The sequence below is a fragment of the Argentina silus genome, assembly GCF_951799395.1.
Source record: "Argentina silus genome assembly, chromosome: 11".
Taxonomy (NCBI): Eukaryota; Metazoa; Chordata; class Actinopteri; order Argentiniformes; family Argentinidae; genus Argentina; species Argentina silus.
The window spans coordinates 9,250,334-9,276,889 of NC_139665.1; the positions used below are offsets into that span (position 1 = coordinate 9,250,334).

Below are 26,556 nucleotides of genomic sequence, written 5' to 3' on the forward strand. Positions count from 1 at the left end.
GTCATTATTAACAGAGTTATCTGTCATTACCATCAACCCACTACGTTACAATTCAAATGCACTACTGCTGAAACCATGTTTTCAAGCCGTGCAGTCAGAACTTCACTTAATTTGTCCAACTTGAGACTGCACAAATAGTAATAATAATATAATATCCTACACTGCCCCCGCCTGTTCTCCCCCCTACCCTCACCTGAATTCTAACCAGGTTCAATCTTGAACTCCAACAACGCCCGTTAGCTATCATGGGCCCCATAGCCTATTCTGACATTCAAAATGATGTGTTAAACAAGCCTAGAATACAAAGGTGTTAATAACCCATTGATGAAACTCGGTGATATATGCAGGCTTTTAAATCAACAGTCATCAAAGCCCCCCCCGCCCCCCCAACCACCCCTCCCCGTCCTGCCACCGTGTCACGTGACCGACCCAGAAGCTCCGCGTCGCTCCAATGACGAAGACTGGCGCGCCCTCTCACCGTGTTGTGTCTGGAAGAAATGGAAGCTGGCAATGCACGAATTTGATCGCTCAGAGATCCGACCAGTTGAGTCTGTGAATGGCGCCAAAACAGGACCCTAAACCAAAATTTCAAGAAGGTAATGATACGCCTCGATAGGTCCCGTAGTCATGTCGAAATGGAACTAGCTGCCCTCTCTCTCTCTGGGTCCTTCTGTGTTGCTAATGGCGAGCTGGCGGGAGGACAGTCCGGCAGCACTCTGCTGGAATGCTAGCTACACTAGCTACATGAGCTAACCTGTCAGCTAGCCTGTGAAAATGCAACTCTCAGATGTGATTGTAGCCAAACAAATGAATGAGGTGTCATATATCAAGAGTAGTGGTGCCAATGCTAAGCCGGGCCTTGTCCAAGCATTCGTGTGGAGGATCAAAGATGTTAGGGAGATGGCGCGGGTTAGCCAACCTGCATGGAAACAATAAGCTAGCTGTTAAGCTAGTTCAGCTACCTGGCTAGCTAATGTAAACAAACAATCCTGTTGAATGTAACATGTAAGGGTTAGTTTTCTAGGTATAGGCGAAATTGGGGTAATACTATAACACGTATCGTGTGAATAACTAGCGAGAGAAATGTATAAATGCGTCTGAGTAAAATCTAATGGGTTATTGGTCATCAATAATGTCCAAGAGGGTCATTAATCAGATCCTTCCAGTTGACTTCCACTATTTGCTTTTGCTCGTTGCGAACGCGTATCCATTCAACATTGATTGATTGATTTCTGTTTTCAGGTGAAAGAGTCCTGTGTTTTCATGGGCCATTGCTTTACGAAGCAAAGGTAGGTTCCAGTCATTTGAGATTGTAACATTGGAAGTCAGTCAATATAACATTTTATTCCCATCCATCACATATTATTCCCAGAAACGTAATCTGAATATGTTGTTTTACAGTGTGTGAAAATCAATATCAAGGACAAGCAGATTAAATACTTCATTCATTATAGCGGATGGAACAAAAAGTGAGTTATTTTTTTGCATTCTCTCTCTTTTGCCTTACTCTTGGACAGAGAGATGGGTGTATGCCCGTCGGTTTGGGACCATGTATGAAGTATCATCCTAACTCCTCAATTGTCTTAGTTCCAGTGAAGACCTTACAGATTTAACCTTTGTTTAACGAGAATGAATGTGCAGAACTGTACTGTGATGGTTCTTTATTCAATCTCTCTGTTTTAGCTGGGATGAATGGGTCCCTGAGAGCAGGGTTCTCAAATATGTGGACAGCAACCTCGCGAAACAAAAAGAGCTTCAAAAGGCTAATCAGTAAGTTCCAAATGAACATGGGTGAGCTGGGGGTTGGATCAACAATCATTTATACAACCTGCCTGCAAATGAAAGCTGTTAAAAAATGAGATTAAATATGTCAATCAATTTCTCCCCAGAAATGGCGATGATGACTCGAAGATGGGAGATCATAAAAAGTGATTGTTATGATTATTGTTTATGATTATAATATGTGTACTGAAGCGTCTCTCATACATATACAGTACTTATACAGTACTACAGTTGCCCATATTGCTTTCCCACAATAAAACGTAGCTGTAAAGAAGAGAAATACACACTGTAAGAGAAAATACATAGTATACATGAAGAGAAAGAGATAAAAAAAGGCTAAAACAACAACATTTTGATGGATTTTTTAGAGTTTCTAGTTGATTATTGCCTGTGTGTAGTGTTTTATATTCTTTTCTCTCCTCCAGGGATCATTATGTTGAGGGAAAGATGAGAGGTGTAGCACCAAGCAAGAAGATAGCTGCTGTGCAGCAGAAAAATGTTGATTTGTGAGTTTCTCCTGGTTTATTTTCCTCAAGTAGCCTAAAATGTCACAAAACAAATAGAATGAGCCCCCTCAATGCATTTTATTTCATTTTTCATTCCAGGAAAGCGAAAAAGACCAAACCGAAGAGTAAGTCGAATGTTGTCCGTTTTATAAACTTTAGATTTCTTGCTTGGAACAATATGTGTCATCGGTTGTGTTTGTATCGGTTTTCGCTCGTTGGTGACGTGATGTGTTTCTTGTCCAGCACCAGGGGCTGGTGAAGGCACCAGCACAGGAGAGATGCCACAGCCACCGCGAAAGAAGAGGGCTCGTGTCGACCCAACTGTGGAAAGTGTACGTGTATGACTCATCCTCTCAGCGTGGCCTGTGTCTCAGCCTCCCCTACCACCCACTGAGAATGGATTGATCTCACAAATGTCACTTGTGTCCTTCATGTTGTTGGCCTATTAAGTCCCGTTACTCCACTTACTTTATCCGACTTACTTTTTCTTGTCTTATTTCTACACTAAGATGCACCAGTAACACCCTGTGTGGAAGAGACCCTCTGGTTTATGTTGTTTGTTTGTTTGTTTGGGTCGTAACCAGGAGGAGACGTTCACCAACCGTGTGGAGGTGAAGGTGAAGATCCCCGAGGAGCTGAAGCCCTGGCTGGTGGACGACTGGGACCTGATCACCAGGCAGAAACAGGTGGGGTGTCAGAGAAGGGCTGTCCGAACCAGACCTGGGTCGATACATTTTTGTCAGACACTTCCAAAGTGTTTGAGGTGTGCTTGACTTGACCTGGTTTGCACTTTTGAGACTATTCCGTTGGTCCATTGTAAGGAAGCAAACTAAGACAAGCTCATCTGAAATATTTGGAACACATCTTGAAGGGTCAGTGTGTAACTTTGTGAAATGGGAAAACGGCTTTTCTGAGTTGCCTGTTGATCTTGTTTTGCAGCTTTTTCACCTGCCTGCGAAGAAGAATGTTGAGGCTGTCTTGGAGGACTATGCAAATTACAAGAAATCAAGAGGAACCTCAGACAACAAGTAAGCAAAACGACACCCTTCATGAGGCAGTTAATGATAAGATTAGTTAATGATAAGGTTAGTTAATGATAAGGTATTTCTACAGCAGGGGAGGCTGGTGGAGGTAGAAATCTGAAGACGGGCTCATTGTAATGCATGGGTTTGATACAATCTCTCATTCAATTTGATGCATTACAATGAGGAGTGGTATCAAGCACATGAATCTGATACCATTTTGTTTTTCAAGTTTAGAATTCTCATTTCACCTTTCAACCCCAGGGATCACCTCACCCAGCTATAACACCATCTTTATCTTTGAGCGACATGTCGAATACTGTTTTTTTTTTGTGTTTTTTGGGTCATATAAAGTGGAGATGGAATAGAATATGAATGTCTCTGTGTTCCTCTTAGGGAGTATGCGGTGAATGAAGTGGTAGCAGGGATCAGGGAGTACTTCAACGTGATGCTTGGCACCCAGTTGCTCTACAAGTTTGAGAGGCCCCAGTATGCCGAGATCCTGGCAGACCACCCTGACGCGCCCATGTCCCAGGTCTACGGGGCTCCACACCTGCTCCGGCTCTTCGGTACGTAGCACACGGACGCGGCTCCATTCTCCACCCTTCTCCCTGAATGGGCCCTTGGTCACTCGCCCGCATGCTTTTAGAAGCGTCGGATTGGGGGCGTTCAGTGGCGGAGCACACTAAGGCGCATACCATATCATCGCATGGTCCCTGGTTCGATTCCGGCCATCGACATATCCTGCATGTCATCCCTCCTCTCTCTCTCCCATCCTTCCTGGCAATCTCTGCTATCTCTATCCCAATAAAGCAGAAATGCCCTGAAAACATATTAAAAAAAAGTTAAAAAAAAAAGTGTTGGATTGGAGAAGTCACAATACCAGAATTTTAAACTTTGATACCGGTTCAGCATCACGATTCCGATACCACGGCAGAGGTAATTTTTTTTATTAGTTGTCCACTCCATACATGCGATTAACTAATTATCTTTTTAAGAGACAATATTTAATGAGTCATTTGTCATTGTTTTTTATTTGGCTTTCACGTCTCTTGTCTCCGGGATGTCACTGAAAAAGGGAAAACAAACACTATTGGACTGTTCAACCAGTCTCTAATTCAACTTTGAGAAATCAGCGACATGTCAAAAAATAAATGTCTGTCTGTGAACTCCATACTTTCTCAACTCAACCTGGACCTCACATCTTGCTAGCTATCTTTGCATTTACATTTACGTTTATGGCATTTAGCAGACGCCTTTATCCAAAGCGACTGACAACAAATACATTTGTTTAAGTAAGTGAATCATCTATCCAACAGTCATCATAAGACAAAGTAATCAATGCTCACACCAGGGGTCATAGGCAGTCGTAATGCCAGAAGCCTTTAATTTTTTAATTTTTTTATTAACAGGAGAGAACTTGTACAGGGGGGTATTGGGGGTGAAGAGGTCTTTAGGAGGTTTTTGGTAATGACATCAGATGTAGCCAATTAGCCAATTTCATGCATAGAAACATTCTCTCAGACAGAAATATACAATGCCCCATGCGGCTGTGGAAGCACGACTTCTGACACAATGTTGTGCTGTTCACAAATGCAGCCGGCAGCGCAAAAGCATTTAATTGCATGATATCTTGTATATTGTGTGAATGACTATTAAAATCAGATTTTGATTTGATGGTTTTGGAAAGTCCCTATCCGTCATGTCACCAATTAGGCCTATGTTATTCTAATTCCATGGAATAGCCTTCAATTAAGCAATTCAGTGCCATCGGATCCTGTGTAGCCAAAGCAAAACAATCCAAAGGTGGGCTGCAGAAGGGGAGAATAATCGAATCAAAAACGTTTCCAACGTTAATTTCATGTGCTCAACAGTGCCCACATGCTTGCTCAATGAGGCACATTGAAACAATGAAACACTGGCTCGATCGGAATCTTGCGCGCCACACTGATTCTCTCTCTCTCTCTCTCTCTCTCTCTCTCTCTCTCTCCAAGTGAAATATGCACCACTTCATCCAGGCTTTTTCTCAGCGTTGTGGCTCGGTATCAAGTGAACGCTTGTTTAAAAATGTTGCTGTAGAATTGCATGAAATGCACTTGCAAAAGAGCACATTCTCCCAGACCAACAGGTTTCGGAATAGCTTCGACCCTCAAGCCATTTGACAGTTCAATCCCCCCTCCTCCCCCCCCCCATTGACATTGCAATCTGCATTTTACTCCCTCTCCTGCAGCTATAATAATCCTGTATATTTAACTGTATTATTGTTATTGTTACTGTTTCTGGCGCTTTGCCTCAGGCGTTTCTTTGCATTGTCTACCTGTGTTCATTGTAATGACAAATAAACGAGACTGGCCTTGAGTGAATAGCACTAATTAGTTTTTCAGGTCAGGTTTTGTTTAAAGGGACACTTTTCTCATGCATTCCGGGACCGTTGAGCCCCTCAGGGCAACCCTCTCTCTCCTGCTCACTTTTGCGTTCCTGCACCTCCTGATTTTACAAATGAAGCACTGATCCAAAATGACTTAACTCTGCCAGACCGGGAGACTTACGTGTGGAAAACGTGGATTTATTCAAAGAACAATAAATGTTGCTTTAGACAGACAGCTAGATAGTCTGTTAAATGCCACTGGTATTGGGGTCAGTGTTGATCCTGTCTGTGTGTGTATTATTTGATCAGATGATCTGTGTGTGCGGAGGCGTATTGTGGAGATAATAGGTGTTCTGGTCCAGGGGGTGAGACGGTTTGTGCTCTGCTCTCTTAATGCTTTAATCAGTATTTTTTTCTAGCAGGGATGGTCATGTTTTCGTTTCTTCAGGGAGGGTTATGCGGAAAAACAATATTTCGGTGCTTCGGTGAGGGGTGATACATTTTCATATTTTAGAGGTCCGATTTCCTCCATGGCCCATCATAAATAATGGTCAGTCCCGAAGGGGATCTGTTAGTTTTTCCTGTTCTTCTGAGTCAATGGGGCGTACGATGAAGTGTAATGTGCCCTATGTAAGGTGGGAACGAGACTAAAGCATCTGCCACTGCGGCAAATGGCATCTCAAAATCCCATTAGCTCGTTATTTAATGAAAGAAACCTTCAGCGGAGCTTTAAGGTAATGGCCTGCTGCACATCATCAACAGCTCTCGAGTAGTCTGCTTTCAGACTGAGGTGATCATTGGCTGGAGCATAGGTCCTGGTCAGGGTCACTTAAGAAAGCATCTTGTTAAAGAGGCATGTGAAAGTGAGGATAATGGGAGAAGACCGATTTAGAAAGTGTTAGCTAGCTCCTGTGAGCAATGTTGCCTGCAACTTAGTATTTATATAGATATAGATATACACTCACCGACCACTTTATTAGGAACACTATACTAATACTGGGTAGGGCCTCCCTTTGCTCTCAAAACAGCCTCAATTCTTCATGGCATTGATTCCATAAGATGTTGGAAACATTCCTTTGAGATTCTGTGAATCTCCCGTTCTACCACATCCCAAAGGTGTTCTATTGGATTCGGATCCGGTGACTGGGAAGGCCACTGGAGAACACTGAACTCATTGTCATGTTCATGAAACCAGTTTGAGATGACTTTTGCTTTGTGACATGGTGCATTATCATGCTGGAAGTAGCCATTAGAAGATGGGTAAATTGTGGCCATGAAGGGATGCACATGGTCAGCAACAATACTCAAGGCTGTGGCATTCAAGCGATGATTGATTGGTATTAACGGGCCCAAAGTGTGGCAAGAAAACATTCCCCACACCATTACACCACCTCCACCATGAGAAGGTGTACATGTGTTCCAAATAAAGTGCTTGGTGAGTGTATAATCTATATATAAACATTAAGTTGTAGGCGACATTGCTCACGAAAAGCTTTTTTTTTTGTGGCACTTTATCCTGTCATGTCGTTTTAGAACGACCCATCCGTACCGATACAGAGAGAGCATTAATTTCAATGAATTTCGTTGACTTCAACTCTTAGTCTTGTTCATCCTGTTTCCCCATGTTCTTGTGTGTTTTGTACAGTGCGTATAGGAGCCATGTTGGCCTACACCCCTCTGGATGAGAAGAGTCTGGCTCTACTGCTCAACTACCTTCAGGACTTTCTAAAGTAAGAAACTTTCTGTGTGTCCATCCCTGAAATGGAATGTTAAGCTTGGCCGAGTGCTTCCTCATACGACCAATCATACCCACACATTCTTATTAAGACAACCTCACTGTTGCAGATTTTGCCTACTGATTGTGAAATGTATGCCTCTTTCTCAGGATTCAGCCTGCGCTGAGCCACCCAGTCTGTAAGATCAGACTTGACAGTTTGATAGAGACTTGTGACTAAGTGAGACTAAGTGGCATATGAAGAAAGGGGCCTAACGATCTGTTTCCCCTCATACTTTAAATGTATTGCTGCCTGGGTAGAGTTTTGCAAAAACTAAACATGTCCCCTGTTGTACGGTCACAAAATGAAATGTTTCATTATGTGCTCCTCATCCACTCTATCCCAATTACTGGTAAATTGGCATTGTGTCCAACCATGCAGACAAAGTGATTCGTATTTTCTCATAAATTAAGCTTCTTATTTAAATGTGACAGATGTTTTTGATGACAAACATCATTAAAGAATACGTTCTGATTTATTTTTTAACCATGTCTCTCTTTTTGATGGATGTAGTACAGACACTTTTGTGAATTCACTTGTTTTTCATAAACGTGCTGACACCAGTGAGTGACACCAGGCTACATTGGAAGTAATGCGGGCAATCCTGCAACCGTGAAAAAAGGCTCCAAAAATGTTAAAATATGTCCTTTTTGAAACTTCAAAGCTCCCATTATAGTGATGTGATGCATGTCTTCAGATGTCGTACATAAGAAATTGTCATGATCCAAGCTTTTTGTGTCCTGATGAATTTAGCTACAGCATTTTTCTCTGGACAGTAATTGACAGGTGTTTTTTTCCCCTATTCTAGGTATCTGGTGAAGAACTCATCTACCCTCTTTAGTGCCACTGACTACGAGGTGGCACCCCCAGAATACCACCGGAAAGCCGTCTGAGAGCTTTGAGAGAGCGCTCTCTTCTTCTGAGGAACGCCAAGTGTCTCCCAGACACAGACCACATGTATAGTAATTATTACAACCCTTTGGGGGGTGGAAAGCCGGACTCAGATTTTTCACTTGAACTCTCTTCAGAAAGTCCCTGGAGTTGTTATGGCTCTGAGAAGGGGTGGTCTCAGAAACACAAGCTAACGCTGGTGGAGCTTTTAAGCTGTAACCTGTTTTTTTTTCCGTTTTTTTTTTTTTTTTCTTTTTTCTTTTTTTTAACCTGTCATCTAAAACAAACAAGACAGGACGGTTTCTCTCAGTAACAATGACTATTTTTCATGAGCAGCTCTTTAATGTTTCTGTGCATTCCATCAGATCAGTTTGTTCTCCCTTTCGTCACGTGTAAGACATCAACAGCATTGCATGTGTTTATTTATGGGTTTGATCGCATAAATGACATGTGCTATGTTATGCTGACCACAATTTGGTGGATGCATACTGTGTATTAGTTGGTTATCATTTTGTAATAAAGATGTTTCTACACAGTTTCTGTATTGAATCTCTTGTTATCAAACCGGTGCCAACACACATCCTCCAGTTTGTTCTTTTCAATCTTTCTGCAGCTCAAATTTGCAATTGACCGTTATATAAAATGTCCCTTTTAGGAAAGCATGCAACTTTCCACAATGCATTGATCAGTTGATTGACAGGTTTCCAAGTGTGAATGCTCGCCAATACATTTGTGGATGGATTGTTAGTTATAGTCCCATGTGGAATTTGGGCCTTTAGTACTAAACCTCAAACATGTCGTTTTGTGCATTGCTGCTCTCTTTGGCGAACGTTTTAAAACGTCCAATATGCCATGTTTTTTTTAATCGTGGCGAATGTGTGCATGTCCAGGTAAACAAACAAAACATGCAAATGCTATGTAAAGGCCAGTGCTTTACCAAAACATCAGATTTATCCTGCCATCTCATTCCTTGACCACAACCTATTTATCATGACCATTTAGCACAATTTGAAAGCTCAAATCAATATCTGGACCTTTAAGGTTGAGAATGTATTTGATCAAAGAAGACCCAATAAGCCTGAGAAGTGGATACAGGATTAGCTGAATGGATTGTTTTACAGAAACGAGTGCAATAAAGTTAAAAAAGAACAAACCAATGATCCCTGATAATGAGATCTGCGTGTTTGGCTGTTGACATTCACAAACGCCTGTTGGCCAGATCTAATCTGTGGACTTTACAAAAGGGGTCAGATCAGGAAACAGTCCCTGTGCTTCTCTCTCTCATCATGCTGACACTGGACATGCCATTGGCAGCTCGGCAATACTACGAGGAATCCATGGCAACATGGTTGCTATGGAGACTTAGAGCTGGAGCCATAGAAATAGAACACATCTAGTCTGCTACTACACAGACCAGAGAGTTACATCGTTTATGTAGTTAGATTTTCAATGCTTTCAAAGACAAGCTGCAAATTCTGTGGTTGGCACCATGTAATAGGGGATATTATCCTAAATTGAACCAGACTGAAGTGTAACTGTCTGTATCCTTAAGTCATAGGTGTATTACCGATATGGGTAGCCTATTAGTAGTCTCATTAAGTCAAACTCTCCATTTAAATGAGATTCAGAGTTCTAAAATGAGGGTTTTAGGGTGTGTTTCTGTTTTTATTCTAAACTTCGTATTTGTTTTGTCAAAATGTGTTTGTGTGAGGGATATGTGTCTCTACACTTTGCTACAGTATTAAGTGGACAACATTTTTTTAATGGAAAACTGTCCTGCCTGTGAACAAACTTCTTCATGTTTTATTTGTCTGCATGTATGGGACCAGGAGAGGGCATCATTCTCTTTTTTTGCGTTGGCTTTGTTGAATTGTCCGAAAGAAAATACTTTGGTTTTGTTAGCAGCTTTTTAGGGATATCTGATTCAAACAACTCTATCCAGGTATAATCAAATTGTCAGTTTTAGGTCTTTAAATTACATTTTGTTTTGTTTTGTTTTTTGTACATTTTAAATTTTTGTTTAAATAAATAGAAATCCATGACCCATGTGCTTTCTTTGGTCAGGCCTAGATGCTCTCCTTGTATGAACACCAAACATACCAGATACCATCCTTACTTTTCTTATATGATGTCAGTTCTTCAAGTCTAATGCAATTATATGAGTATATCATGTCAGTAAAATCCATGTACACTTTCATAATAAATGCAGGGCGTTTCACATTTTAATATGGCACATTCATGTAGACCAGATCTCCACATTATGTTTTGGTTCTGATTCTCGTAAAATGTATGTAGGCACACTTTGGACATAAGGTTGGCCTATAGCCTACAGTAGTCAATGCCTTGAAAATGATCTCATCTCTGATGTGCAGGATGACATGAGTTGGGTGAGGCAGAAATGATAGGCTATCCGATGTCCTGGATATCCCATTTTTCTCCCAGGTTGAATGGGATCCTTCTTCTCTCTCTCTCTCAGGTGAGCCCGACGTCACTCCAACCAAGGTTGTGCTGTGGGTTGTCCCAGGATGTCCCCAAGAACTCCAAACTACCGATGTCACAGCGAACCAGGAAGTCCCTCCTTCCAGTTCCAGCGGATTGGTAGGAACCTAAAGAGTGACGCGCCTAGTTCACGTGGATTGGTTCAGAAGATGGTCAATCTGAATCAGGACTCGTATGTGGTGTAGGCGTCAGGTGAAATCGTCGGGAGTTTCTGAGGGCGAAAAAAAAGTTGGTTCGTCTGACTTAACACAACGTTAGGCCACTTGGTCGATCCTATTTATTTAGGTTTAGGTTTAAGTTAATAAACATTAGCCTACCAAGTCACCGCAACCATGAAGAGTCTTAAGTATCGACTGAAAAAGCATGAAGTTACCATCACAGTAAGTTGAATTATGCTTTTTTTTTTGGTGGATATACAAATACCATTGGGATAGACTAGGCTATAACTATTCCGTCTTTCAAAGGATTTACTGAATACTAGGCTTAACCCCCTTTTTCTAGTACCCATGACGAGTTCCCTTGTACTCAGGCTATCCTGCATTTCAACTACCCCCCCCGATTTTTCATAACCTATAGACGTTTATTCTCTTAAACAGAGTCTCTTAAACAGATCCTGTCAATCAAAGACATCCCCGTTAATTGACCAGTTGTCCAGCTAATGTAATGGTTACATGGTCGAGATGGGATGGAATAAACGGCTCGACTCAACACGCAGTTGACGGTCACACGGGCGCTCAATAGCGCCGACTGCTCGCAATATGGAGGGCATTTCAAATCAGTGCTGTAGGGTTAAGAAGTTCTTATTGCTTTCATTATCAGGGAAAAAGGCGGCACTTCACAGCTTGCCTGTCTGGACCTGGATATTTCGAATTCATCTTAGGCCGTCGTTTAGAACATAATAGACCAGAAAATAGTATAATATAACAGAACGATTTTTCCGGGGGGAGGGGGCGCGGGTGGGCTTGAGGCTCAGGAGTGGTATTTGGTTGGCAGTACAACGGGAGACTACATGATCTGCACAGTTACTTACATGACTAACATAAAGGTTAAAGAACCAATGTTCACTTGGTTAAAATAAAAATACTTAAAAGGCACAACCTGTCATTCAAACCTGTCATTCAAACTTTCTTTTGGGAGGGATGGGGCTGGAGAAATGGACAACGCTATGGATGCAAGGACTGACCATCCATGAGATCAGAATGCTAGTTTTAACCATGTGTTGAAGCTATACAGTGTTTGTTTACAATTGCATCTTATATTTTGGGTTCTAATGGTGGTGAGACACTTGAACGAAGCTCATGAGGCATTATGTTATATTCTTCAAGAATCAATGGCTAGTCTATGTGTCATTCATTTAAAATATTCATTTTAAAAACCCCCATCTGGAATTGGTTCAAATTGATGAACCGATTCCAGATGTTACCTCTCTTGGTCCTGAGAGGTAACAACCGAAGATTCAGGAGGCCTTGTAACATGCATGAACTTCTCATTCTTTACAATTAGCTGGCAGAAAGTCATGTCATGCTTTGACTTGTTTGTTAGAATTCCAGAGAGGTGGTTATGTTGGTGACATTCATCATGGAAATGTCAGTTGGATGTATTGTGTTTGTAGCTACACGCACACAAATGTAAACGCCCCTCAAGTGTCTGTCAATGCAGGAGAGACTTAGAATCTGTCTCTGTTCTCGGATATTCAATTCATTAATTGCTGCCTGCTGCACTGTTAGGCCAGTAGACTGTCGTCTACTACTGGTTGTGAATGTATGTACCTCAGTGATATAAATGAATGGAATAACTCCTAACCTCTCCCTTCTGGGTGAGTTTTGCGTTTTACCGAGTATAAAGTATAGGAGTAGGAGGAGCTAGAACCGTGTCTAAGGGTGGAACCTTCACCTTGTTGCTATGAATCTTGCCATGATTATTCTGGTTCGACTTGCCAGTTCAGGAATCATGATGAGCTGTGGGTGGTTGGCATGAGAAACCTCTTTCTCCCCACAGCGATATTACCATGATAAAGGCCTGAAGCCAAGAGCTGTTTGTGGGCCAGGCCAGGGAAGAAAAGAGTCTTGGAATTCCATTAGTTGGAATTTGCCCCTCACTTCTCCAGAGAAGAGAAGCTCACCGGTCATAAGAAGAAGCAGCTGTTCGTTCAAAAACAGGAGCTCTAGAAAGGCTATAAATCATTCGCATTCTCAACAAGAGGACTGTCTGTAGGTGGTTTGTGCGAAATGTCATTATTCAGTGGGATTGACTTACTTCGCAGGCTGCAGCCAGTCAGGGAAACGCGATTGTCACCTGACTGGTGATTTCATGAGGGTCACGTTGGTGTGTGTGTGTGTGTGTGTGTGTGTGTGTGTGTGTGTGTGTGTGTGCTACAGTGGTCTAGAAGGGAGATGGGAGATTGGCAAACCCCACATTACATTCTGAATCTGCAAATTGTGGCCCCAGGAGAGGTCTGTGAAACAGTGGTGAGGAAAGAAGGAAGGATTAATCAGAACTGTTTTAAAGGAGCAAGAGTTCGCTGCACGTTGCAGATTGAACCATCATCCTCTTTCTAATTCCAAATGGACCCCTAGTCCCTACTCCGAGGCTCTTGTCAGTAGAAGCCTGTAATGGGTGTGGTTCCATATATTGAAGGCCATAGTGCTCATATCAATAGCAGCTTCTCATAATACATATAGCATATTTATTATATTTATACATTTTAGGTAACATACCTATTGTTCTTGTTCAACTGTACATATCATATTGTTATTCATCTCATGTATATTCACTTATTATATTCATTTATTTATACTCACTGTAGTACCGTATACTGTAATACCATGCACCGTCTACAATATCATGTCTTTTGCACGATGCCACTATTTGCACTGTCTGGTTAGATGCCAAACTACATTTCGTTGTCTCAGTACTTGTACTCTGTGCAATGACAATAAAGTTGAATCTAATGTAATGTAATGTAATCTAATATCTACACTACAAGTGCCTTCGGGATAGAGGCTAGGGGGTTGATGTGGTGGTCCTCTGTGGCTCAGTTGGTAGAGTATGGCGCGAACAACGCTTAGGTTGTGGGTTTGATTCCCGCTGGGACCATATATACTGAAATGTATGCACTGACTGCAAAGTAAGTCGCTTTGGATAAAAGAAATGGTATATATATATTATTATTATGAGGATTTGGCCAATTTCTCCTACTTATGACTATCAGAAAACCTGAGGAAAATGTGGGTTGACGTCAGGGGATGTAGGGGTATGCTGATGAGACAGAGTGGAAGGGGTGTGCCTCCCTACTGGTGTCCTCACATGATGGAAATGTGGGTCCTTATTCTACAGACAGGGTGGCTTGTATGTCACACAAACTGACTCCATAGAGAAGACCAGCCCGCTCCCACACCCTCCTGTTACACCGTAGTGGCTGCTATTACAGGGACTACAGTCATTGTATAGGCGCCTTGAACGCACCTAAAACCCCTTTGTGAAAGTCAGCTTGAAACAGCCGTGAGAACGACACTGATGCAGTGAAATGTTTCAATCGTGGTTTAACAGCTGTGTGTGTGTGTGTGTGTGTGTGTGTGTGTGTGTGTGTGTGTGTGTGTGTGTCTGTGCGTGTGCGTGTCTGTGCGTGTGCGTGTGTGTGCACGCGCGCAGGACTCTTGGAACGCCAACAATAGCTGAATCCTATCCAGGCCGCAGTCACTTGAGGATCTCCTCCACTCTTTCATTGTGCAACATATTTCCTTTTTTTCACATTCCTCCCCCCCCCCCCCCCCATCAAGTAAGATTTGAAGGATTTGTTTCAAGTCTGTGGGGCAAAGGTAGCCATAAGCCTCTCTTTCACACTCCATTTGACAGAAATGCTCTTGTTTGAAATGCTTACAGTGAAAGATTGAGCTCTGAATGCCCGGCTGTGATTTCTCTGTGGTTTGCAGACACAGACTGGTTCTCATACCTAAACTTTACCCTGAAAGGCATTTACTGTCAAAAGAAGGTCAATGCAAAACCCCTCACGGTGCGCTTGGCATGTAGATGCTTTGATGCTGCTGTCCAGGGATGTTTTGGAGGTTTTTTGGGGTTTATTACCAGGTTGAGGTCTACACGTTACGTAAGGCAGTTACATGAAGGGTACATCCGTAGTCACAGCTTTTAGACAATTTGACGTGATTCGTCTTTTCTCCAAGCCCATGGCGGCCATTGAAATGAGCCGAATGCTCTCAACTGATAGGCCTACCTATTTACACCGCAGAAGTTTTTTTGGCCTCTGGAAAAGTTTTTCACCCCCCAAAAAAAAAAAACCTTCTTTTTAAAGTCAATTTCTCTTTCAAAGCAGGGAGTTTTAGTTACATTTGTGCCCCCTGGATGAGAACAGGCTGTTCGCCCGTTTAGATGCAGTCATATCGATTTAGCCTTTCTGTTTGGGTGCCTGACTGCCTCCTGCTCTATTCCGCTGTGTTTCAGTCTTGTCAAATATCATTAAACCATGCTGACTTGGAGCTACGGCAACGATATTACAGTTTGTCCACAACACTTCACAAATCACTGAGAATCACAGTGACAGGCCACTCTCAAGGGATAGGGAGCTGGAGAGGGGGGGAGGTAGAGGGGGAGAGAGAGGAAGAGGTAGAGGGAGAGAGAGGTAGGGGGAGATTCAAGATTCTTTATTTGTCACGTGCATACAACTATACAGTGAAATGCAAAAGAGACAGTGCCACAGAGTAGTGCAACAATACAATAAGTTTTAAAATAGAATAACATAAAATAAAATAGAAGTACTAAAAAATATATCAGTATGAACAGAGAGGAAGAGGTAGAGGGAGAGATAGGTAGGGGGAGAGAGGAAGAGGGAGAGAGAGAGGAAGAGGTAGAGAGAGAGATAGGTAGGGGGAGAGAGGAAGAGGGAGAGAGAGAGGAAGAGGTAGAGAGAGAGATAGGTAGGGGGAGAGAGGAAGAGGGAGAGAGAGAGGAAGAGGTAGAGGGAGAGATAGGTAGGGGGAGAGAGGAAGAGGGGGGGAGAGAGGAAGAGGGAGAGAGAGAGGAAGAGGTAGAGGGAGAGAGAGGTAGGGGGAGAGAGGAAGAGGGAGAGAGAGAGGGAGAGAGAGAGGAAGAGGTAGAGAGAGGTAGGGGGAGAGAGGAAGAGGGAGAGAGAGAGGGAGAGAGAGAGGAAGAGGTAGAGGGAGAGATAGGTAGGGGGAGAGAGGAAGAGGGAGAGAGAGAGGAAGAGGGAGAGAGAGAGGAAGAGGTAGAGGGAGAGAGGAAGAGGAAGAGGGAGAGAGAGGAAGAGGGAGAGAGAGAGGAAGAGGGGGAGAGAGGGAGAGAGAGAGGAAGAGGGGGAGAGAGAGAGGGAGAGAGGAAGAGGGAGAGAGAGAGGAAGAGGGGGAGAGAGGGAGAGAGAGAGGAAGAGGGGGAGAGAGAGAGGGAGAGAGGAAGAGGAAGAGAGAGAGAGAGAGAGAGAGAAGGTTAGGCTATGAAAGTCTGTGTGTAGATAAGGTCTTCTGTAATCTCCTACGACACCTCCAGCCAACTGTGTTTGCACTGCAAATGACTAAATTAAAGGGGGGTGCATTCAATACCACACCTTAGGCAGGCATGTTGGCTTTTAACGATTACGAACAGGCCTAACGCTGTGGAGTGCAGTCATTGCTTGGACTGCAGAGGTAATCGTCTAAGTCAAATTACTCACAGACTTACTGTGATAAATCGGCCATGTTTCCGCATGACAGACATGCAATGAATATGTGGTGTTCTGTGGAGCGTGTCACTGAATAACCTAAAATAAAGTTGTCTGGCACCTTTGAACGTATTTGTGTGTTAATAGTGTGTTTTCCAGATCTGGGCCTATTTCACTATATATTCATGAATGACCATGAATGAGCATGATGGATAAATCTTGTTTGGATCTCTCCGATTTTTTGTTTGCTTATTGCTTTTGCGATTGCTTTTTTTGTCCGGGAATGATTTGTGGTATTTTGTGGTAAAAAAAAAGAGATTTCAGTCGGTGCTGGCAGATTATTACCTCCCTAGAACTGCTTTTTAGATGTCCTCTGTGTCATTTCACTCATGTAAGACCTCAAGGCTGTCCATTTCCAGCAAAGTAGGCCATGAATTCCGAATCACCTAGCCCGCCCCTCTAGCCCAGGCATCTGTGATCATCTGACAGGAATGGAGAGTGGAGATTTCTACTTCCGCCAGCCTCCACTGGTTTAAAGAGCAGTCTTCTTGTCCTCTGATTTGTTGGGTAAGGGGGGGGGGTAAGAGAAATTTCTTTCATTCTCAGAGGAGACTTCACATGAGAACACATGATGAAGCCGTTGCATTGTATCAGCTGCCGTTAGGCCTGGTCATAAGGGAATGCTGATAAGATTATAACTAATATAGAATTGTTTTCCTGCTCCTTACACAGACACACACCAACTCATAACCCCACACACACACACACACACATTTTCGGCACTTGTTTAAACTCCTGTTTCGGGAGCCCGGAGGGACAAAGGTTATACATTAGCATGGCTCCAGCATCTTGCGGGAAGGTTTATAGAGGCAAGCTAATGTTTACCCATCTCTTTTTCATTTTCCAATTCCCCATCAATGGCTATTATGCATGGAATGTGTTGAATGAATGTTACATGTTAATTCCGCATGGATGAGTGCCAGCAGGAGCTGCTATGACGTCTGAAACGGAGGCCAAAGGTCACTGCTTTCAGGGAGGGAGGGAGGGAGAGAGGGAGGGAGAGAGGGAGGGAGGGAGGGAGAGAGAGAGAGGGAGGGAGAGAATTAGTATGCGCTGACTGTACCTTAATCAGGACAATATAGTATCGTACCGTGTAGTGCCCGGTGGGCTAGGCAAGGTGTCACCAATACATTTTTTTTAATTAATTTTTTTACCCTAGGTGTCGAAATGATTTGATTAATTGATATAGGCATATGCAGTGATATGTACGTCTAATTGGGAAAGATGCATAAACAAGGTCCACTTTTATAACCTGGATATATTGCATGACTACAAGGATCCAAACACCCGCGAATGAGAGGTGTGTCATCTGTGTGGAGGAACATCTGTCCAAACGGAAGGCTAATGACACACAATGTTTACTGAAATGTCCCCCTGTGGAAAAGTGTGTTCCATCTCACATGGTAGTCTACGGTCTCACACTCTCGATAGCCTTTTCTTGTGTTTTCTCACACCTCTGTGGTCCTCTGTGGCTCAGTTGGTAGAGCACGGCGCTAACAACGCTTAGGTTGTGGGTTTGATTCCCGCTGGGACCGTATATACTGAAATGTACGCACTCACTGCAATGGAAGTCGCTTTGGATAAAAGCGTCAGCTAAATGGCATATATTACACGACCCCTTGAGTCCTCTCCTCCCTCCTCCACTCGCGCCTGACTGAAAACGCACCGGAGGAGAGGATCTAGGTTCCCTCCCGTTAGATTATTCTGCTCCGATACTTTTTGAGGAAGACGTGAGCGGAGGGAGGGAGGGAGGGAGGGATGGATGGAGAGGAGAGGAGAGGAGGAGGAGGTGAGGAAGTGAGGAATCGTGTTTTCTAACTTGAGACAAAAAGGCTGACGTGTTGTCCTTGGTGTGAATCATCACATCCTGTCTTCTGCATCAATCACAGCACCCCAGTGACATCACACCACTTCTAAACCTCTCTCTTCCCTTTGTCTCCCTCTCCCTTTCTCTCTCTCTCTCCTTTCTCTCCCTCTCCCTTTCTCTCTGTCTCTCCTTTCTCTCTCTCCCCTTTGTCTCCCTCTCCCTTCCCCTCTCTCTCTCTCTCTCCTTTTACTCTCTCCCTTCCCTTTCTCTCTCTCTCTCTCTCTCTCTCTCTCTCTCTCTCTCTCTCCTTTCTCTCCCTGTCTCTCTCTCTCTCCAACTCTTTTTACGGGTACATAAAAGAGATAGAAGCCCCTCTCAGACCTAGAATAGCTCCCTCCCTCCCTCCCTTCCTCCCTCCCTCCCTCCCTCCCTATTGATCCTTTCCTGAAAGGGCCTGTTGTTGCAGCGGGGGGGGGGGGAGCCACCTCCCTGTGGGAGCTGTGATGTTCTGTTAACAACGTGTCAGTGCTGAGTGTCTGTGGGCCCCCGGAGCGCCACAGAGAGAGAGAGAGAGGGAGGGAGACAGATAGACAATGTGGATGGAAAGTTCAGTCTAGCATGAGTAAAAAGCCCAGGATTTAAAAGTGGGAAAGAGGGAGGGAGGGAGGGAGGGGGTGGTGGTGGATTGTGTCGTCGGTAGGATGGAATCTCCACCCGGGGCCTGTGGGAGGTCAGAACCGGTGTCAAGAGGATACAGCGAGCACGGATATGAAACCTTTTCTTTTAGGCGCGGGAGGTCCTTTTTTTTTCCGAGGAGGCCCCGCTTTACAAACATGAAACGGATCATACGTGTATACATACTGAAGTGTTGGTATTAGGCCCGCGTCGCTCGAGAAAGAGACATGGAAATCCCTCAACAGTTCTCACCGAGTCCCTGTAATGTGATACACTTGTGATGCATCATCAGATTGGTCAAAGTAGGCGGACGTCCATACAGTGAAATCAGCGGTTTCATCCAGGAAGGAAGAGTAGCCAAACAAGGCCTTGTTGTCTCCGAAGCCCCCTAAAACCATGATACTCATAGTTTTAAAACCATCCGTCATTGACAAACTGACATGTTAATGGAATGTGAAAGGCCAAGGAAATGTTACATCATGTCTGCTCTTGCTGCCGTGAAGAGAACAATAAGTTATCGTGTGACATGTTCCTGTGGCTGATTAGTTGTGTGTGTGTGTGTGTGTGTGTGTGTGTTAGACAGAGGGCGTACTGTATTTAATGTATGGAACATCTACTTAGTAAAAAAAAAGGTAACTCCCTCCAGTTAGAATAATGACCAGCTGTTGTGATGGCAGAAGGCTTGGTTCAGTCTAAATGATTATTATGTAGATGGCTAGAATAGTAATCGAGGAGTAAGTCCAAGCATTGGTATTGAGCAGCTGTCTACTTTTTGTGTGAGCTATCGCCTTAGTTCTCAAGCGTGAGAAAGGGATGGTAGGCCAACATGACACATCAGATAACAGCATTAACTCTGGTTGTCCCAAGGCACAATGTGACACTTTAGAAGAAAGGAATATATGCCATTTAGCTGACGCTTTTATCCAAAGCGACTTACATTGCAGTGAGTGCATACATTTTTCTGTATATACGGTCCCAGTGGGAATCGAACCCACAACCTAAGCGTTGTTAGCGCCATGCTCTACCAACTGAGCCACAGAGGACTTCGGCCCTTGTGAAACCCATGTGAATTTCCATTGAGGGATGGCCCCATTTGGAAGAGCTATTGATGATAATAATAATAATGTTGTTGTTGTTGTGGATGTTTGTAAGCAGGAAGTTACCTCATTGCCTGTGATGTCATATCACATATTGATGCTCAATAAAGAGACGGTCCTCCAGTGGAACAGAGCAGCTCTCTCATTGGTTTGAGCCTGGCAGATGAATCCTTCTCCCTTTAGGACCCTTCCCTCGCGTCCGTTAATCATGCAGGTAGGATAACGACCCAATTAGTTCATTTGTGTCCTCTCACACGGCCAGACGACGCAGAACTCCGATTGGCTCAGGGCGACATCCAACCCTGGCTGACGAACATACAGCTTGTTTGGAGACAAAAGCTCATTTTGACAGTATTATTCAGCATCCAGCCTGCTAATTGGGTTGTAATGATACTAATGGTGTTCCATTAAGGAGCTAGCAGGCTAACGATGTTCTACATTGACATTGTCACCGCACTCACACCTCACGCTTTGCATACGGCAATTTCTCCAGTCGATAATCGTCAGCTCCTGCGCTTGACAGGGGGTAACGGGAAAAATAACCGTATGACGTTGTGGCGGAAACCGACCTAAGCTTGTAGACCGTATGCTACCGGTAGAGTGAGTGTTGAGCCTTTTCTAAAGCATATTAGATAGTATGCCAGAATGTCAAATCAGACGGGGGGGGGGGACATTGTATGAAGACGTCCAGTTTCGGTCCCTTTAAGTTACAGGTGTCTGTTGTTACCCTTTTCTGTGTTTTCATTCTCCACTCTCCTCTAAGGCTTGAGTCATCCTCTTCTGTCCCTCTCTCTTCCCTTTCCCGTCCCTCCCTCCCTTCCTCCCTCCCTCTCCCTCCTCCACTGCCCCCGGAACACGATCCACCTTGTCTACCCCCTGGGGGCACTGCTTCATGGACAAAACATCAGAATGAGCCTCACCCTTGAAGTGGGATCCTTTTACAGCTGTGTCTGTGTGTGTGTCTGTGTGTGTAGGTGTGTGTGTAGGGGTGTGTGCGAGCGCGTGCGTGTGCGTATTTGAGGATAGACCGGTAGTGCTTTGTTCGGAAGGAGAAACCTCTCTGATTTCAAGGTTGTTTCAGAAACAACAGGAGCCAAACAACAAGGCTTGTGTCAGATCCTGTGTGCCCAATAAAGGGTCCTGATTTCAAACCGCCATTTTCTCATTCATAGACCAAATACCTGCCCTGAAGGTATTATAAAACAGATTGCATGTTGAGGAAATTAGATTTTACAAGCAGCCCCTCACGGCTGAAGGAAATATGGCCCCCTGGACAAGTTTACACGCACTGTGGACTCATATACGCTGGAGGAGGAGGTAGAAATCGGAGGACAGGCTCATTGTAATGCGTGGAATGGTCGAGGTGTGGTATGAAAACAGGCGATGCGGGGAATGGAACGAGGAACGGTATCAAACACACGTGTACAATGTGCCCATCCTCCCGTTTCTACCTGCAGCCTCCTCTGCTGTGGAATGTTCCTCGGAACAATTTGCCAGCGTTGAGTAATGGTTATGGCAGTTTGTCCTTCTCTGTGACCTGCCTACACTTGCCGCCCCAACAACACACACACACACACACACACACACACACACACATATACATACACACACACACACACGCACACAGGCCTTGCTATCCTGCTGGTGCTCTTCAATATGCATTCTCAGTTAACTCACCTGGTAAAGTTGAGTCAAGTTTGGAAAAAAACAAAGAAAAACCCTCTCCTTCTTTCTCGCTTGTGCCCAGATTGTCTCTCTCCCCCTCTCCCCCTCTCCCCCCAGGACTTGAGGCCTCTTTTCATTGAGTGTTTCACAAGTTGTTCGTGGCTGTGGGTTCCGGGACTAAAAGCACCGTCTCCCAGGGGTGTGTGTGAGAAAGAGAAAAGGAGGCTGAAGACACCCTGAATTAGGTGTGTGTGTGTGTGTGTGTGTGTGTGTATGTGTGTGTGTATGTGTGTGTGTGTATGTGTGTGTGTATGTGTGTGTGTATGTGTGTGTGTGTGTGTGTGTGTGTCAAGTGCCTGTGTTTGAGAGAGTTGAGTTTTTAAACACACCTTTATTGTACACTGGGTGAATGTTGCAAGCGTACATGACGTACACACCTTGCCTCCTCAGAAAACCAAACTGTCGTCGACCTGACCACACACCCAAAAGAAAGAAACCGAGACACAAACAAAAGCGAATGAGTGCAAACCGGCCTCCCCCCCCCTACCTCAGCCTCCCCCCTACCTCAGCGGATCTAATGTACAAACAGTAGACTTCCCCCCTCTACCACAGGACACGCTGCTCCCCTGTAGCCCACTTCTCCTCACACAGGGAGGTCTTTTACCACCATGAAAAACACAATGTCCCGCTTTGATCCTTGCTTTCACCAACTGGAGTGTGAGTGTGTGTGTCTGTGTGTGTGTCTGTGTGTGTGTCTGTGTGTGTGTCTGTGTGTGTGTCTGTGTGTGTGTGTGTGTGGTGTAGAGTGAGTGAGAGGAGAGGAGAGACCTCTTGTCCATGTAGGCATGGGAGGCCACCTTGGCACGGTGCCCTGTGCTGTGCCCGCCTGGGCATTCTTGTTGGAAAGGCCTCGGCTTCTCCCCTCGTTGTCTTTCCACATGAGATGACAAGGAAACTACTGTATTAACCCGGGACCCCTCTCTCTCTCTCTCTCTCTCTCTCTCTCTCTCTCTCTCTCTCTGTCTCTCTCTCTTCTCACCATGCCAGTGTGGAACCCCGGTCCTCTCTAGACTTGAGGAATCCCTTAATTCAAGTTTTTGAGTCGCTTCTAAGAGCGTACGGGACACATTGTCGCAACAAAGACGTAGAGTTTTGGGTGTGGGGTTATGTGTGGAGGCAGAGAGGATCTCAACTCTAAAGTGTGTGTGTCTCTCTCTCTCTCTCTCTCCTCGTGTCCTTTCAATCGTCTGTTCTTCATTCTCTGGTGAAAACTGAAGAGTCGTGAAAGCCACATCGATGGCGTCTGCTGAGAACTAGGTTTGTTTTGTGAGACGGAGAGAAGGCATGAAGAGGAAGCCTCTCTAGATGATGGAGATATTTTCAGCCCTGATGTTTTCACTGAGACAGGCCCGAGGGAAATTAAGAGTTTTTATAACAAAAGAGCTGTTAACTGAGCTTTGTAGAAAGATTGCGGTTTATTGGTGTTTTAAAAGGGAAGAGATGAAGAGTAGATTTCTCATGAGACAGAAAGACTGTAAGATCACAGGAAGCAGAACAATTTGGGGCACTTTGAAGGATTGCCATGAGGCTGTTTCTGAACGTTAACGTGCCCCCTCGAACGCTGTAGAAACAAACTGTTTTTAGTTTTCATTTTTTTGTGTTTTTTTGACTAAAGATTTGCTGTTTGGTTGACTTGGGTGGGGTGGTGGTTGTTTCTGGACAGGGCCCATGGAACTGTGGGAGGTGGACAGATTGACCCACGAAGAGGTCAATGTTATTGCGTTTATGTCTTGATTTTGTGTGCCGAGGGTTTTGGCAGCGCCTGTCAGCTGGCGCAACCGCTGGTACACTGAGATCCGTTCCCTGCACCAGCCGTGCCCAAACTGTAATTGCTGTGCAAGGAGCTGTTTAATACCCCCCCCCCCCCCCCCCCCCCACCTCTTTTATTATATCATAATAACAAGGAACACCTGGTCCTCCTAGTACCACGAACCATCGGCTGAAATGTATACAAATTAAAATTTAAAATGCATAAAATGGGTTGATATATACACTGTGTTCTCTAGAGAGATGAATTCTAAGGTGTTTTCATACCTCAGATCTGGTTTTTACTGCCAATTCGAGCTACTTTTGTATTCCACACCATCTGTTGCGTAGCCCTTTTCATGTTTGATAAGATATAACCTAGCAACGCTTCCATTGTCTGTTGGCCGAAGATAAAGGCGCAAAAAAACTTTTTTTATTTTTTTTTATTTAAACTAAATTATTTTTAAATTATTATTATTATTTTTTTATGATCACAGAATGACAAATTTCTTATAGAGCTTCATATTCAGGCCATGAATCATTGTCATCTTTTATTGTTGTAGCCAGACTGTTGCTAGGTTACTCTTCTTCAGAACACAAATGCAGCAGTTTTTAATCGTGTTACTGATGGGTATATCGCATCATAAAAACGAGACGGGCCAATGGTAAAAAAAAAACAAGCAACGGTGGAATTGTAAAGTTCCAATACATCACACCCTCGTTCCTGGAAAATGAAATGAAGGCGAAATTGCTGATTTGTACAACTTGATCTGAACTGCATTCTCAAAGCTATCACGTTTAAGACTGTGACAGTTTCACGGTGCGGCAATGAATATTTAAACAGTTTTAGGAGCCAGTGTATTTCACTGTATCTGTGAAGCTTTATGGTTAGACAGAGATTAGATTAAAGAGGGTAATGAAATGCTTTCTTGTTCACGAGCCCTACAGTAGGGATCTCGCACCAAAACACCTCCATGGAGCTCTGAGACAGCTCAGTTCTATATAGATGTTTGTTCTAGATGGTCTAGCTTGTTTTTCTCCTATAGTCTATACAAATGGAAACTTTATTTACTTACTGTAGATACGGGGCCATGAATCTCTAACCGTTGCACATTTCGTAAGATGAGAAGATGACTTTATTTATGTTTGTATATATATATCAACTAGGCGATGTGGAACGTAAACAAGCTTGATAAAATTGCCAGAAGTTTGTTTTAGCCGTTTTGCTCCGCTGGAACCCACAGACGGTAGTAGACCGCAGGACAGACCACACCAGCCTGGATGTACCCCCCCAGCACTGTGATTTCAGGATTAAAGTCTGGCTCCATGGGCTGGCCATGAGGTCATCCCAGCTGTATTAGTCTGCTTTCCCATGCTGTGTAGGGCCATATAACAGAGAGGCTCTGTACCGGAGAGAGGAGGGAAGGTGTGTGTGTGTGCGTGCTCGTGTGTGTGCGTGCGTGTGGAGAATTAGAACGATTGGGGGGGGCTTCAACGAGTCAGGGCACCGAGGCATATCCGTGGGCTCTGGATGGGCTCCTGCTGACCTCAGCAACATATAACACACACACACACACACACACACACACACACACACACACAGAGGCATGCAGAGCCACAAGAACACAAACAGTATTCTGCTGATGATAGACAAACGCTGTGGAAACAGCTCAGACAGCCTCTGTGAGGTCCGTTGTTGAGAAAGGGAAACAGTCACTCAACCGGCTTATTAAAGGGAGCTCTTAATCCAAAACATGGGCTGTGCTGGCAAGGGATTATTGTGCTCCCTCAAGTCTCATGTGGGAGAAAGTGTTTTGATGATGTTGTTGTTGTTGTTGTTGTTGATGATATTAGGACTCTTGCAGTTTTCACACAGTGCTGCCCTCTGTTGGCCTGTAGGAGAGATGGCAGGGAATATCGGGCCTGTGAGGTGTTGACAGAGTGGAGGTAGAAATCTCAATGCCATTCCTGATTCCATTCCGTGAACGAGCCTGTCCTCTGATTTCTACCTCTACCCCCAGCAGCCTCCACCAGTATCAGGAAGGCCCCCATCAACAGTCAACAGCACAGAGCTCAAAGCGAGAGAAAATTTAAACAATGGAAAGTTCAAATGGTGTTAATGCACCCACATTGAAATAAAACCCAAACATCTGAACCTGTCCTCAGGGCCTGGAGGTTAACAGTAAACATGCAATGATTTGTGAGGTTCTTTTTGTTTTTTTTCTCTCTCTCTCTCTCTCTCTCCCAGAAGGCCTACTGCTGACTCAGAGTTGATCATAGTCGGGGAAAGGGTGGAGCTGTCTCTCGCGTAGAGACAAGTCCACACCCGCGATTCATCCTCCTCGATTGGAATGTTGCTATGCCAATACCGGCAGTCCCCCGCCCCCCCCCCCCCGCGTACACACCACAACAGACACGTTATCTGTGACTGTTACCACAACTGTCTGACTTTTACGGTACTCTTATCAATAGGTCCTCTTTACAACCATACGGTGCCTATACTGTAGCGGACAGTATTGCAGCGTGTGTTGTTTTTTTTCAAAATAGATAACGTATCCATAACGTAATCATTTTACGACGTATCGCGAGGGAATCGCATTCCGTAAATGGCGTGTGTTGTAAGCAGGCGTTACGTGGGAGATCAGTTCCCAACATCGAGTCCTTATCGCGTCACGTTGCTGTCTTTATGAAGCACTTCAACAATAATGGCAAAGGGCTTTAAAAGGGTCCAGGCGGTCTGTTGAGGATCGTCATGTAAAATGGTTTCATATTTTAGATTTTTATTTTTAAACCTCATGCCTTGCCTGTGTGTGTGTGTGTGCGTGCCTGCCTGCCTGTGTGTGCTGTGACTTGCAGTTACTGGCCAAATACACATCATCACTGTGTGTATGCGTGCGTGCGTGCGCGTGCGTGTGCGTGTGTGTGTGTGTGTGTG

The 26,556-nt window shown here is 44.3% G+C and overlaps 2 protein-coding genes across 2 annotated transcripts in view; both read left to right on the forward strand.

Annotated features, from left to right (window-relative positions):
• The first annotated feature begins 488 nt into the window (after positions 1-488).
• Positions 489-8,876, forward strand: LOC310811844 (mortality factor 4-like protein 1). The gene is made up of 13 exons (XM_083680166.1): positions 489-596; positions 1,243-1,289; positions 1,402-1,469; positions 1,684-1,770; positions 1,890-1,928; positions 2,208-2,288; positions 2,388-2,413; positions 2,532-2,620; positions 2,873-2,974; positions 3,228-3,316; positions 3,707-3,879; positions 7,324-7,408; positions 8,262-8,876. Exons 1-13 carry the CDS (start codon positions 557-559, stop codon positions 8,344-8,346), a joined length of 1,011 nt encoding a protein of 336 aa, XP_083536292.1. The 5' UTR covers positions 489-556; the 3' UTR covers positions 8,347-8,876.
• Positions 8,877-11,069: 2,193 nt separating this feature from the next.
• Positions 11,070-26,556, forward strand: part of uacab (uveal autoantigen with coiled-coil domains and ankyrin repeats b) — a 52,715-nt gene continuing 37,228 nt past the window's right edge. Inside the window, exon 1 of the mRNA XM_083681003.1 lies at positions 11,070-11,223. Within this exon, the coding sequence (XP_083537129.1) occupies positions 11,176-11,223 (48 nt within the window). The 5' untranslated portion in view covers positions 11,070-11,175. The remainder of the gene's footprint in view (positions 11,224-26,556) is intronic.